We start from the raw sequence: 15353 nt of genomic DNA, 5'->3' as shown, positions 1-15353 counted from the left end.
CATTTAACTTCCCATTTCTGTTTTTAATATTTCCATATGAATTTTATTATTGCTGTTTTGGTATATTTTTTCTTATCTATTTCTTTCTTTCAAAACATTTTGTCTTGTGAAATGTAACTCACATATGGGAATAAATATGAGACATGTAAGATAAATACAAGTAAAATTTCTATAAATATGAAAATATAGACATCACTTAAGCCATATTCCCTGACCAAAATGCAGTAATTTATAAATAGTAGTAGAAAGGAAAAAAGAAAGGAACAAAGAAATAAAACTAAGTTTTTATTTTTAAAACTTCCAAATAACTTCTCCTAAATAACTCATGGCTTTAAAAAGAAACCAAAATTGAAATGACAAACCACTTTAGAAAGGACAGTGGAGCATTACATTTCAAAACCAATGAGATGTGCCAAAAGTGTGGAGCAAAGAATAAAATTTAAGGTGTTAAATACTACTCACTAGAGAACAAGAAAGTACAAAATTTGAATATTATATTAATTTTTTAATGTTTATAATTTTTAGAGAGACCGAGCACAAGTGGGGGAGGGGCAGAGAGAGAGAGGGAGAGAGAATCTGAAGCAGGCTCCAGGCTCGACCCAAGCTGCCAGCACAGAGCCTGATGCAGGGCTCAAACCCACAAACTATGAGATCATGACCTGAGCCGAAGACAGACGCTCAACCAACTGAGTCACCCAGGTGTCCCAAAATTGAATATTATATATTAGACTCAACTCACAACCTCTAGAACTAAACACTGAGTTGGAAGTGGTAATCGCTTCCCTGCTTTTCTTTTGTAATTTTACCACCTGTATATGCATCCCTAAATACCATACCTTTTTTTGGAAGTATAGTTGACATACGATGTTATATTTGTTTCTATTACACAGCTTATTGGTTCAGCAATTCATACATTTCTCAATCTGTCATCATACACCATTATTACAATATTATAGACTCTATTCCTTCTGCTGTTTTTTTCATCTTCATTACTTATTTTATAACTGGAAATATGTACTCCTTAATGTATGTACCTTTTATCTGTATTATGCAGTAGCATTTGAACACTATTCTTAGCTTTGGCCTTTTTTTGTTGTTTTTCAATGTTTTTAATGTTTATTTTTGAGAGAGAGACAGAGTGCAAGTGGTGGAGGGGTAGAGAGAAGGAGACACAGAATCTGAAGCAGGCTTCAGGCTGTGAGCTGTCAGCACAGAGCCCCACTTGGGGCTCAAACTCATGAACTATGAGATCATGACCTGAGCAGATCAAGACCTGAGCTGAAGTTTGACACTCACTGACTGAGCCACCCAGGTGCCCCAGCCTTGGCTTGTTTTAAAGCTTCATAAAAAGGGCATCATAGAGTATTGATAGATGTTTCCCTATACTAATTTGAAAGTTATACATTCTTTTTTATTTTGATTAAAATTTTTTTTTTACATTTATTTTTGAGAGACAGAACATGAACAGGGGAGGGGCAGAGAGAGAAAGAGACACAGAATCTGAAGCAGGCTTCAGGCTCTGAGCTAACGGCCAGCACAGAGCCCGATGTAGAGCTCAACCCCACAAACTGTGAGATCATGACCTGAACCGAAGTCAGACACTCAACCGACTGAGCCACCTAGGTGCCCCTAAAAATAATTTTTTTTAGTGTTTATTTTTTTGAGAGAAAGAGAGAGACAGAGTGCGAGCGGGGGAGAGGCAGAGAGGGAGACACAGAATCGGAAGCAGGATCCAGGCTCGGGGCTTGAACTCATGAACCATGAGGTCATGACCTGAGCCAAAGCCAGCCATTTAATGGACTGAGCCACCAAGGAGCCCCAGTTATACATTCTTTTAAAAGAAATATTTGCTTAGCTTTTTATTATGGACTTTTTTTCTTTAAGTTTATTTTCTTATATGTTTATTTTGAGAGAGAGACAGAAAGGGCACAGGGTGGTGGGGAGTGGCAGAGGGAGAGAGGATCCCAAGCCCTGTTGCAAGGCTTAATATTATGAACTGTGAGATCCTGACCTAAACCAAAATGAAGAGTCAGACAGTTAACTAACTGAGCTATCCAGATGCCCCTAAAATTTATTTTGTGAGACAGAGAGAGAGAGAGAGGATCCCAAGCAGGCTCCACACTGTCAATACAGATCCTGAAGTGGGGCTCCATCCTATCAACCTTGAGGTCATGACCTGACCCAAAATCAAGTGTCAGATGCTCAACCCACTGAGCCGATCAGACGCCCTTGGACATTTTCAAATATAAACAAAGAGGAGTATAATTAAACCAATTTATGTATCACTTAGGGTTTTTTTAAGTTTTTTTCAGTGTTTATTTTTCTTGAGAGAGAGAGAGCCCATGTGCATGAGCAGGGGAGAGGCAGAGAGAGGCGGGTACCTAGGATCCAGAGTGGGCTCTGTGCTGACAGCAGCAAGTCCGGTGCGGGACTTGAACTCAAACAGTGAGATCATGACCTGAGCCGAAGTTGGATGCTTAACCAACTGAGCCACCCAGGTGCCCCATCACTCAGTTTTAATAGTCATTGATATGTGGTCAGTCTTGTCTCATTCCTCTATTTAACTACCTTCCCAAACCCTGATTATTTTGATGAAATATTTCTGTTCTTTTCCTGGTTATAATAGGAATTACAGTATGTAGTCTTTGCTTCTCAAAATCTGTTAATATCTTTCTCTCCTCCTGGATGAGAATAGTCTTGAACACTAGAACTCTTTCAGCAATATGCAGTTTTCAGAAGGGAAGCTTTGTACTTTTTTTTCTTCAAATTTTTTAATATTTGTTTTTTGAGAGAGAGAGAGAACAAGCCCAGGTGGGAGAGGGGCAGAGAGAAAGGGAGACAGAATCCAAAGTGGGCTCTAGGCTCTGAGCTGTCAGCACAGAGCCCAACGCGGGTCTTGAACTCCCGAACTGTGAGATCACGATCTGAACTAAAGTCAGACACTTGACCGACTTAGCCACCCAGCCTCCTGACCTTTGCACTTTTCTAAAATTTATTTCCAAATATTTTCTTTCTGATGCTATTATAAATGGAATAATATTTCTGAATTTTTTCCCTAAGTTTATTTATTTTTTTTGAGAGTGTGCTCGTGTGAATAGTGGAGAGGCAGAAGAGAATCCCAAGCAGGCTCCATGCTGTCAGCTCAGAGCCCCACATGGAGCTTGATCTCACAAACCATGAGATCTTGAGCCAAAATCAAGAGTGGGATACCTAACCAACTGAGCCTCCGCAGCACCCCCTGAATTCATTTTTGGATAGTTCATTGCAAGTATATATAGAAATTCATTTGGAGGTGCTTGGCTGGCTCAGTTGGTAGAATATGTGACTCTTGATTTTGGGGTTGTGAGTTCAAGCCCCACGTTGGGCATAGAGCTTACTTTAAAAAAAATATCATTGATTTTTACATGTTGATCTTATATTCTGAGAACTTGCTGAACTTATTTGTTAACTCAGATTCTTAAGAGATTTCTTTGGATTTTCTAGATGCAAGATCATGTCATCTGCAAATAGAGATTGTTCTATTTCTTCAGACATCTTTCTTAGGGTAAAGCATCTATCTAGTTTTTTACCATTAAGTATGATGCCAGCTTTTGGTTTTTTGTAGATGCCCGTAATCAGGTTGAAGTTCCCTCCTATGTTTAGCTTGTTGAGTATTTTTATCACAAAAGTGTTTAAATTCATGATGCTGAATTTTGCCAAGTGCTTTGGTTTTGTCTTTTGTTATATTAATATAATGATTGATGGATCTTCAGATGTTGGACATGATGTATAATTCTTTTTACATGTTGGTTGATTTTCTCATATTATGTTTAAGATTTTTGTGTTTATATTCATGAGGGATCCTATGTTTTTTGTGTGTGATGTTTTGTTTGATTTAGGTATTGGAATAATCCTGGCTCTATAAAATGAAGTGGGAAGTGTTTCCTCCTATTTTTTTGGTTTATGATGGATTGATACTAATTCTTACTTAACTTAAAGTTGGTAGAATCTATTTGTGAGCCCGTTTGGGCCTGTACTTATCTTTGTTGGATGCTTTTTAACATTTTTTATTCTCCCTACTTGTTGGTCTGTTCAGATGTTCTATTTCTTCTTGAATCCTTTTTAGTAGTTTTCATTTTTCTAGGAATTTCGTCTTTATTAGCATGCAATTTTTCATGTTATTTTATAATCCTCCTTATTTCTATAGTTCTTAGAGCTTTTTCAAAGTATTTTGGGGTATTGTATTCCCTTTCCACATCCAATTGGCTTTTCTTCTTTTAGGAATTCTTTACAGCTTTGGTTAGCTGACCCTTCTTATCTTACATCCCTTTTGTGTCTCTTTTCTTCTAAATTTTTTTAATGTTTATTTATTTTTGAGAGAGAGAGAGAGAGACAAAGAACGATCAGAGGAGGGACAGAAAGTGGGAGACACAGAATCCAAAGCATGCTCCAGGCTCTAAGCTGTCAGCACAGAGCCCAAAGCGGGGCTCAAACCCACAAACCACCAGATCATGACCTGAGCCGAAGTTGGACCCTTAACCGAAGTTGGACCCTTAACCGACTGAGCCACCCCGTGCCCCTCCCCTCTGTTCTTAAAATAGCTTTGTGCTACTTAATGGACTTAGGGGTAAGTGTAGGTTGATGGAGGCTCTCAGTCTGATTGTCACCTAGATTAATTCTATCACTTTGTTTCTTGAAAACTTACAGCCATATTTTAATTTCTTACTGTAGTGTTCATTGTTTCAAACAGTTCGGTGTTAAAAATAATCAAGTCTTTCTTTTTAAACTGTTCAGATTTTACTCTAAACAAGTAAATATTTATTTGTATTACTGATTTGCATTTGCTTGATCTAGTTTCAGAAGCCCTGCGGGTGGCAACTACTAGCCCAACTGCCAATACTACTGGTACTGCCACTCCTTCCTCTACCACTGTGGGTGCAGTTAAGCAAGAACCTCCCTGCTCTACTTCATCTGCAATAAGTACCCTGGAAAATACAAACGCTACAGAACCCCCAAAGCCCTGTGAGCTTGACAGTCTTCCTTCAGACCAGTTTGCAAAAGGACAGGACACTGTCGCCATAGAAGGTTTTACAGATGAGGAGAACACAGAAAGTGGAGGAGAAGGCCAATACAGAGAGCGTGATGAATTTGTGGTAAAAATAGAAGACATAGAGACTTTTAAGGTGATTTAAATGTTCACTGGTGTAAAGGTCTTATTTGATGGGCGTGTCCTATAGTAAGATTCATAATGACTAATAGTGCCTCTAGCTTAAATTGCAAGAAGTTATATTTTTATAGTTATTCTGTTTTAATTGCTGGATAATAAAATCAAACTAGCAAATGTCAGATATTTTGAAAAAGAAAACAGTTTAAAATAATTTTGACTTTTTGAGTATGTAAAATTTCTGACTAGTCAGTATGCTGCATTTAGGTACTAGTAATTAGAGCAGTTTTGATATGTTAATGTTTTTCAAGGCTCCCAACTCGTATTGTCAGGGGGCTGGAGAAAAAGGTTATTTTCTTTTTAATTTAAAACTTTAAAGAAAATAACAGGAATATAATGTAAACACAGAACTGACTTATTTTCACAATTTCAAGTTGTAGAACCATAGGTAGAATGATGAATTTCATACCTGACAATTTTAGCTATGCTTAGGATAATGTATTTTTTGGGTTTTTGTTTCCTTGCTTTTGATTCTATTTTTTAATTGTGGTGGAGAGGAATGACATTAGGTGTATAATGAGGAATATAATAGTAACATTCAAATTGTGTATATGCCTTCCATTCACAATTAACTACTATTAATATTTTGGCATATTTGTTCTGGTCTTTTTGAATACATACATACTTTTATAGAATTGCACAAATAATGTATCAAAATATCATTAGGGGAAAACTTTCCAGTAGTTCTACAAAAAAGTAAGGGATTAGGGTGCATGTTGGTGTCCTCCATATTTCTGGAAGAATTTTAGCAGAGATTGAATAGCCAGGTTATAAAAATTACTGCAAAAGTTCAGCTAGGTTAAAAAAAATAGCTACATAGGTTATTCATTTTCCTTTAGTTCTAAGATTCTATAAATCTAGAATATATTGCCAGTTTTTTAAAATGTAATTGATTCCACATATTACAGGAGGCTTTAAAAACAGGAAAAGAACCCCCAGCTATTTGGAAAGTACAGAAAGCTTTATTACAGAAGTTTGTTCCTGAAATTCGAGATGGACAAAGAGAATTTGCTGCTACAAATAGTGTAAGTAAAATGCACAGAGCCTGATGCAGGGCTCTAACTCAAGAGCTGTGAGATCATGACCTGAGCCAAAGTCAGATGCTTAACCAACTGAGCCATTGAGGACCCCTAAATTTTTTTAATGTTTATTTTTGAGAAAGACAGAGACAGAGTATGAGTGGGAGAGAGACATAAAGGAGGAGGCACAGAATCTGAAGCAGGCTCCCAGCCATGAGCCGTCAGCACAGAGCATAACACAGGGCTGAAATCTTGAGATTATGACCTGAGCTGAATTTGAACACTTAACCAACTGAGCCACCCAGGTGCCCCTAAATTAAATGTATTTTATATTGAGCATTTCTGATATAAAATTTGATAATATGATATTCTGATAGTCTGATTTTAAAATAAAATCAATATGTAAATACCAGTTTTTAAAAATTAAGTCACTTAATACATGTATAACCTTTTTTTTAATTTTTTTTTTTTTTTAATTTTTTTTTTGTTTTATTTATTTTTGATACTGAGAGAGACAGAGCATGAGAGGGGGAGGGGCAGAGAGAGAAGGAGGCACAGAGCCCAATGCGGGGCTCGAACCCACGACCGTGAGATCTGACCTGAGCCGAAGCCAGAGGCTTAACCGACTGAGCCGCCCAGGCGCCCCATGTATAACCTTTTTAAAAAGATGAATTAGTTATTATCTATAAAAAGCTCATATGGAATCAGGGGTTACTATATTGATTATTCTGCCAATCAAACATCCTGATTTACCAGAAGACTTACAGAAGTGTTTCTTTTGTACTTAATGTAGCTATTTAACAGCATTGAGTAAGTAAGCATCTGATGATTAGCCAAATTAAGTTGCTTCTACATAAGGGCTTGCAGTCCAGAGTAAGACTGAGATCATTTTTATTGAGGGTGAAAAGTAGCTTGGCCAGAGCTGCGTTTTGAAAAATTTAAAGTATACTAATGTAATAGTCAAGCCAACAAATATTTTATGTACAGAATGTATAAGTATGTAATTCAGAGTGTTTCTTTCCTTAGTACCTTGGGTATTTTGGAGATGCAAAGAGTAAATACAAAAAGATATATGTGAAGTTTATTGAAAACACAAACAAAAAGGAATATGTCAGAGTGTGTTCCAAAAAGCCAAGAAGTAAGCCTTCACAAACTCTCAGGTATTTATGTTCATATGTAATATATATATGAAAGGCTTATTTTTGACAATGTCTTTTGTTTCAAGTTAATTTTATTTTGGTAATCTCTACATCCTGCGTGGGGCTTGAACCTGGAATCCCAAGATCAAGAGTCTCATGCTCTTTTGACCAAACCAGCCAGACACTTCGGCCATGTGTTTTGTTTTGGGTTTTTTTTTTTTTTCGGTTTTAATTTGTTTTTAATTTTTGAGAAGAGAGAGCAAGAGAGTACGAGTTGGGGGAGAGAAGCAGAGGGAGGGAGAGAGAGAGAATGAATCTTCAGTAGGCTCCACATTCAGTGTGGATCCCACGACCCTAGAATCACAACCCAAGCCAAAATCAAGAATCAGACACTCAATCAACTGAGCCACCCAAGCATCTGCTCCCACCCATAATGTCTTATACAAATAATCACATCAGTTAAAGAGCCTTTTTTTCATTATATACAAGTTTAAAAATTCACTGTCTGCTCTAATAAGTGATTCTTTTTGAAGTAATGAGACAGGAGCTATAAAGCTCATGACTATGTGTGGTGGGATAGGCACTCTTTTCTTTCCCAGGATCCTTTTGGTGTCACCCTAATGTAGTGGGGGGAAATGGATTTAGAGTCAGAAAGTTTGAGTCCTGCTTTTTGTGACCGAGAATAACAAAATCTTTTTGAAGCCCCTTTTTTAATCCATAAATGAAAATGACAATAGAGTATCAAATATAAAATGAAATAAATTTTGAGAAAAACCTCTTAAGACCTACACATTACCAGGCAAGTATACAGTAGAATTATTATACATTAGTGTGATTCCGAGTTGTCTGGAACATGAGTTTGGAAGACAACTGATCTAGCCATCTTCCTGTGATCTGTATATTCTAGATATTCTCAATCTAGTGCTAGTAAGGGCTAGTTTGATTAGGGTTCCAACTTACTGGAAGCAGCGCACCTTTTTTTTTTTTAAACATTTATTTATTTTTGAGAGACAGAGACAGAGCACAAGTTGGGGAGGGGCAGAGAGAGAGAGGGACACACAGAATCCCAAGCAGTCTCCAGGCTCTGAGCTGTCAGCACAGAGCCCGACGCGGGGCTCGAACCCATGAACTGTGAGATTATGACCTGAGCCGAAGTTGGACGCTCAACCAACTGAGCCACCCAGGTGCCCCAGCACACCTTATTCTTATGATGGAATTTTATCCACTCAAATCTTCAGAACTAACATGGAATCTTGAGGGGACAGATGTAGTTGGTCTCCACATCAGAACTTGCTACCACAAGAATCTGTGAGGGTTTCAGATGGCCAGAGCTACATATGACTATCAAGGGTTCATCATGCATTACTTCCCAAAGCCCTCTGATCACCTGTTGTGTAACCTCATCCTCAGGAAAATGAGTTCATAAAGGGAGAAAAGGAATGAAGAGAGAGAAATAGGGATTAAACTAATAGTCTTTTATTAACTGAATATTGAATGTCAGTGGTTAGAGGGTATTTGAAGAGACTTTGCGGGGGACGGGAATCATCATTGGAGATGTATGGAACTTGAGCTTTATTTTGGAGGTGTTGGTGAGGTAATTATACTTTTCTTCACTAGTGTTATTTATTTTTGGTCTAATTGATTTTAATTTGACAAGATTGCAGGTATTAATGAAGTTTGTTTGTAACATTGCAGAACTGTTCAGGCTAAGCCAAGTAGTAGCAGTAAAACTTCTGATCCTCCAACGCCAAAAACTGCAACTACAAAAGCCCCTTCCGTGAAACCCAAAGTTAAACAGCTGAAAGTAAAGGCTGAGCCACCACCAAAGAAGCGGAAGAAATGGAAAGAAGAGTTTTCGTCATCCCAATCTGACTCCTCTCCTGAGATCCATTCTAATAGTAGTGATGATGAGGGTAAGTTCTCTAAGAAGTGAATACCTTGATAACTTTAGATTATCTACATGAACAGAAGCAGTGATGGTCACAATTCAAAATTATTTTATTTCTCAGGGGATTTACCTACCTAATTAAGTTCTGCCTCAGCTTTTATACAAATACATTTAAAAATAAATACATATATACATATAAAAGTTCACATTTCTTGAACACTAATTGAAAGGGGTGGAAGAGGAGGACACATGAGAAATTCAGGTTGAATGTAAATGATTAATTGTATTTTGGGATGCTGTTGAGGTTGATGACCTCCCTCTCTGCCCGCTCCCCCCCCAGTAAAATGAAAAAAGTATTTAAAAATTTTTTTAAAGATTAAAAAAAGAAGACATTCAGTGCTTTGAGTACTTATGGAGGGCAATACTTGTAACTTTTGTAGTTTGCATTCCTGTCTGTGGTTTAGAATGGAATGGTTTGGGTTCTGAATTTGCACACAATTACACTACTTCCTTAAATGACATTCAAGATGAAATTTTTCTTTACTGGTAACTTGAGTTGCCACTAGGTGTCACTAATAGGTAAGCATTTTTATTGTTTCTTAAAAGGCAATTATTGATAATAAACAGATTTATAGCTGGTGGTGTTCAAAACTATTTATTTTAAGGCTTCTCTCTAATCTTCAGGTTTATTAAGGATTCCAAAACACTTGTATATTTGTGGGCTGTATCTATTAATATTTACCAAATTTCTATTAAAATAAATGTAAAAAAATTTTTTAATGTTTATTTATTTTTGAGAGACAGAGTATGAGCAAGGGAGGGGCAGAGAGAGGCACACACATACAGAATCTGAAGCAGACTCCAGGCTCTGAGCTGTCAGCACAGAGCTCGAGGCAGGATCTTGATCTCATGGTTGTGTGTTCGAGCCCCACATTGGGAAACAGAATCAGAAGTAGGCTCCAGGCTCTGAGCTGTCAGCACAGAGTCGGACATGGGGCTTAAACCCACAAACCGTGAGATCATGACCTGAGCTGAAGTTGAATGCTTAACCAACTGAGCCACCCAGGGGTTGGTGAGTTGTTTTGTTTTGTCTTGTTTTTTATTGTAGCCATCCTAGTAGGTGTAAAGTAGTATGTCATTGATGTTTTGATTTGTAGTTCCCTTACAACTAATGATGTTGAGTATCTTTTCAAGTACTTACTGGCCATTTCCTTATCTTCTTTGAAGAAATGTCTATTCTGATCTTTTGCCTAGTTTTTAATTAGGTCATTTCTTCTTTATTCTTGAGTTATAGGAGTTCTTTATATATATTCTGGATATTAAACCCTTATCAGATATATGGTTTTAAAATATTTTATCCTATTCCTTTGATAATGTCCATTGATGCACAAAAGTTTGAAATTCTGGGGCACCTGGTTGGCTCAGTCAGTTGAGCATCCAACTCTTGATTTTAGCTCAGGTCATGATCCCACGGTTATGGGATCAAGCCCTGCATCAGGCTCCATGCTTAAGATACTCTGCCCCTTCCCTGCATGCTCTCTCTCTCAAAAAAAAGTTTGAAGTTCTAATGAAGCCAAATTTCTTTAATTTTTCTTTTATTGCTTAGACTTTTGGTGTTATATTTAGAATCCATTGCCAAATACAAGGTCATGAAGATTTACTCCTCTATTTTCTTCTAAAAGTTTCATGATTTTTTTAAATGTTTATTTCTAAAAAAAATTTTTTTTAATGTTTATTTATTTTTGAGAGAGACAAAGTGTGAGCAAGGGAGGGTCAAAGAGAGGGAGACACAGAATCGGAAGCAGGCTCCAGGCTCTGAGCTGTCAGTCCAAAGCCCAACACAATACTTGAACTCACAAGCCAACTTCCAAGCCACAAGATCATGACCTGAGCCAAAGTCAGAAGCTTAACCAACTGAGCCACCCAGGTGCTTCTCAGGTTTATTTTTGAGAGAGAAAGAGTACATGCAAGTGGGGAAGGGCAGAGAGAGAGGGAGACAGAGGATCTGAAGCAGGCTCTGTTGTGCTGACCGCAGAGAACCCAATGCAGGGCTGCAGGAGTCATGATGCGAACTGAAATCAGACCCTCAACCAAGTGAGGAACCTAGATGCCCCTAAGAGCTTCATGATTTTAGCTCTTATATTTAGCTCCTATATTTTTACAATAACACTAATATTACAATGATCTCATCACTGAACTCCTGAAGTATTGGGACATTGTCAAGCACACAGTGGTAGATACACATTTTCCAGAATTCTAATTGTCATTTGAAACCTCAAATTTTGGGGTCCCTAGCTGGTTCAGTCATGAAGCATGCGACTCCATTTCAGAGTTGTGAACTTGAGCCCTACATGGGGGTAGAGATTACTTAAAAGTAAAATCTAAAAAATAACCCTCAAATTTTATCATTGTTATTAGTAAATGTTGTCAGTTGTTTTCCTTGAATGACAGGTGTTCACTTCATTAATTGTTGAGAGAATGTCTGCCAGGTACCCAAGTCTAAAAAGGCACAGTATTTCTGTCAGTCACTCTTTCAATGACATGGTTGTCCCAAAGGGAGAAGAATGTCTAGTTCATCCTGTAACTCAGATAGTTGCATGTGCTCTTCCTGGAGATCACCATCATACTTTATAACAAAAGTGCTTTATTTGTACCTCTAATTTATCACACAGAATATTAAGACATTTACTCAAGAGTAAAGATATAATACAATCATTTTTACTGCTTCCTGAAGGACTTTTTTTTTTTTAAGTAATCTCTACCGAACACGGGGCTTGAACTCAGGATCCAACATCAGAAGTCACATGCTGTACCAACTGAACCAACCAGGCTCCCCAAGGACTGTTCTTTTAAAAAAAAAAAAGTTTTTTAATGTTTATTTATTTTTAAGAGAGACAGAGTGTGAACAGGGGAGAAGCAGGCTCCAGGCTCTGAGCTGTCAGCATAGATCCCTGTGCAAGGTTCAAACTCATGAACTGCAAGATGATGACCTGAGCCAAAATCGGATGCCTAACTGACTGAGCCTCCTGGGCACCCCTTCCCAAGGACTATTCCTATTTGAAACTGGCTTTTTCCCCCCTTCAAATGCAGTGAGATGGCAAAGTATATGGCTACTAGTGCAATTTGGTGCCACTGCCTTGATTCGTTCTAAGTAAGGCATGAGCAGTTTTACCCATCATTATTTTTATGGATGTCAACAGAGTGAAAAAGGTATATAACATTTAATATTTTTATGAGAACAATTTTGACATCAAGAAAAGGATTTTGGAGGAAACCTCCAAAGGTCCTTGGGACCATACTTGAAGAATTGCTTTAAAGGCTGTGATATTAGTTTGTTAAATAACAAACATTCATCCAAGTAAATTTTTTTTTTCAATTTTTTTTCTAGTGTTTTATTTATTTTTGAGAGAGAGGCAGAGTGTGAGCAGGGGAGGGGCAGAGAGAGAGGGAGATACGGAATCTGAAGCAGGCTCCAGGCTCTGAGCTAGCTGTCAGCACAGAGCCCAATGCAGGGCTCAAACCCATGAACTTTGAGATCATGACCTGAGCTGAAGCCCGACGCTCAACTGACTAAGCCATCCAGGTGCCCCCAAGTAAATTTTAAACATTCTGGCTTTATTATTCGATTAATGGATCAGGCAGCATCCCATCTAACAGGTAGAGGGGAGCTCCAAAAGGCTATAGAAAAAGAAAGGTTTTTAAGGTGGAGAGGGAGTGGAAAAAAAGAAATTTTTAGCAACAATCCATTGTTTTAGGCAAGGTCACCCACAAAAAGGGTCTCTCAGTAAATTTCTTAAATTTACTGACTAGGAAATTCCCATGTTGACTGGATAAAGGTTACATTTCTGGGGGTTGAAACTACAGTTAGATTAGGTATTATTAAGTCCTAATGACTTGGGGCCTTACCCTAAGTGGCATCACTTTGGGCCTGTGGTTCCTTTTTTGTTTTTAACAAGTTATGTGTTTGAATCCAAAAAGTTAAAATTGAGACATTTCTAATCTTGAAGTTCTTCACATTGAATTTGAGTAAAGTTTTCCCTGTGTATGGACTATTTTATATTTTTAAAAAAACTATATATGCCTTGGCTCTGGGCCAGAACTTTACAGTAATTTAAGTGTAGAATTAAAAAAAAAGAGAGATGGCTCCATATTAACTCATATATATTAGATGTGTTATGTAATTTCTTTAATCTAGAAAAACCGTCAGTTCTGGAGTAGCACAGCCTGGCAGCCGATGTCTGTAGTGGGGCCAGGGGAGAAGAAACAGGTTCCTGCAGGGCTGAAGTTTACCAGTGCTGAGCTAGTATCGGGCTTGAGAGCCACCTGGGAACCTTTAGAAGTGTAATACTTAAACCTCATCACTACTGCTACCACCTACCCGCCCACCCCCACCCAGAGATTCTGTTTTAAGAAGTCCAGCAAGCTGATTTGTTTTGTTTTGTTTTGCTTTGTTTTGTTGTATGAGCTCTGTAGTGTTTCTGATGTGCAAACCAGCTTTGAGAATCTCTAACCTGGGGTGTTTTAAAAAGCCAAATGGGAGAAAGTGGAATTTGAAGGCATCTTATTTACAACCTTTTATCTGCTTCTCGGCTCTTTATATAAATAAGTGTTTTTAAATTTATTGGGAAGGATATTTAATATTTCGTCTTTTCACTCTCTCAGAATTTGATCCTCCAGCTCCCTTTGTCACTCGGTTTTTGAACACAAGAGCGATGAAGGAAACCTTTAAGAGCTACATGGAATTGCTTGTCAGCATTGCTTTGGACCCTGACACAATGCAAGCCTTAGAGAAGAGCAATGGTACAGTCTGCTAAGTAGTACTTTCTTGGTAGTACTTCATGGATCTTCTTTATTCCTATCTGTTAGTTACAAGTTTAATATATAGGTTTTGTAATAGATATCGATACACTGTCAGTTCACATATCCATGATACTGATGCTATCAAGTAGTCCTATCTTTTCATGAATTGTCAATATTGAACAAATTTATATTGAGGTATTTTTTACATTGAATGTATTTTTATTGATTTCTACTCATGGGGAAATTATGTAACTACCCACTTTGTCATTTTCAATTCTAAATCTTTGTCATCCTCATAACATTTCACTGTCTGTGTTACACACAAGGTCCAGATGACAGTACATTCTTCTTTCTAATAATTGGAAAGATGAACTGGCTAATACTAGCATAAAGATTAAAATCATATATTTATGTCTCATAAAAGATATATCACCGAATAATTATGTTCTAGTCAATTAGTAGTAAAATAATATATGCATTGGGTTATGTTCATTAATTTTATTCTTTTATATTCTTATTTTAGTAACTCTTTCTTACAGTAAAATAGAGAGGAGATTAATATCTGAAATAAACTGATTTGCATATTTAATATTGCTCACTAATATTTACTCCTCTTCTACTGTAGCCTTTACCAAAGACAACTGAAAGAGGGAATGAAAGGGTTGTTAATGAGCCAGTTTCCATCACCTTCCTATCAAAATGATTGTGTGCATGTATGATCAAAAGATAGTAACAAAGAAAAATCATTAACAATATACTTCAACAGCAGTGCCTACTAATACATGTTATGTCCACATACTTTGATATACATTGTTCTGATTTAATCCCAAAACAATTCAGAAAGCCATTTTGTGGATGAAGACAGTGAGGCTGAAGAGCCCACAGTTTGCATGGAGCAGGAAAAGGAGTACAGTCTCGGGTCTTCTCGTTTCTGGCTCCATTGTTTTTTGACCATATAATCAGAGACAGTAATTCGTTCATCAGTCTAAAGTTTTTGAGTCATGTAGTGCTGGAAGAGACATTAGAAATTACCTAGTCTAAAACATTTATTTTGTAGACTAAGGTTCAAAAAGATTAAATGTATTTCATAGTTATAGAATGGGTTAATCATTGGATAACCACAATTTAAAACCCAAGAGTTAATTCCCCATGTCAGTGTTTTTGCCATTAAATGTTTTTTCTCTCAATCAAAACTCCTTGCATTTTACAATATACATCTCTTATCATTGTTGGGTAGTTGTATTTTAGTTGATTTTTTTTTCTACTGCTTATCACTGTTTTCTGATTTTTCTCCATTTTCTAAG

At 37.2% G+C, this 15353-nt stretch overlaps 1 protein-coding gene across 2 annotated transcripts in view; it reads left to right on the top strand.

Moving 5' to 3' along the window:
- The window catches only part of QSER1 (glutamine and serine rich 1), a 79101-nt gene that overhangs the window by 51995 nt on the left and 11753 nt on the right, over positions 1-15353 (top strand). For both annotated transcript variants that reach the window (XM_029957698.1, XM_029957697.1), the window contains 5 exons: positions 4834-5162; positions 6112-6228; positions 7249-7382; positions 9057-9274; positions 13912-14049. In XM_029957698.1, the coding sequence (XP_029813558.1) occupies positions 4834-5162; positions 6112-6228; positions 7249-7382; positions 9057-9274; positions 13912-14049 (936 nt within the window). The remainder of the gene's footprint in view (positions 1-4833; positions 5163-6111; positions 6229-7248; positions 7383-9056; positions 9275-13911; positions 14050-15353) is intronic.

The sequence above is a fragment of the Suricata suricatta genome, chromosome 11, assembly GCF_006229205.1.
Source record: "Suricata suricatta isolate VVHF042 chromosome 11, meerkat_22Aug2017_6uvM2_HiC, whole genome shotgun sequence".
In the NCBI taxonomy this organism is placed as follows: domain Eukaryota; kingdom Metazoa; phylum Chordata; class Mammalia; order Carnivora; family Herpestidae; genus Suricata; species Suricata suricatta.
The sequence above is the reverse complement of the archived record's forward strand: the minus strand, read 5'-3'. Positions and strand labels throughout refer to the sequence as shown.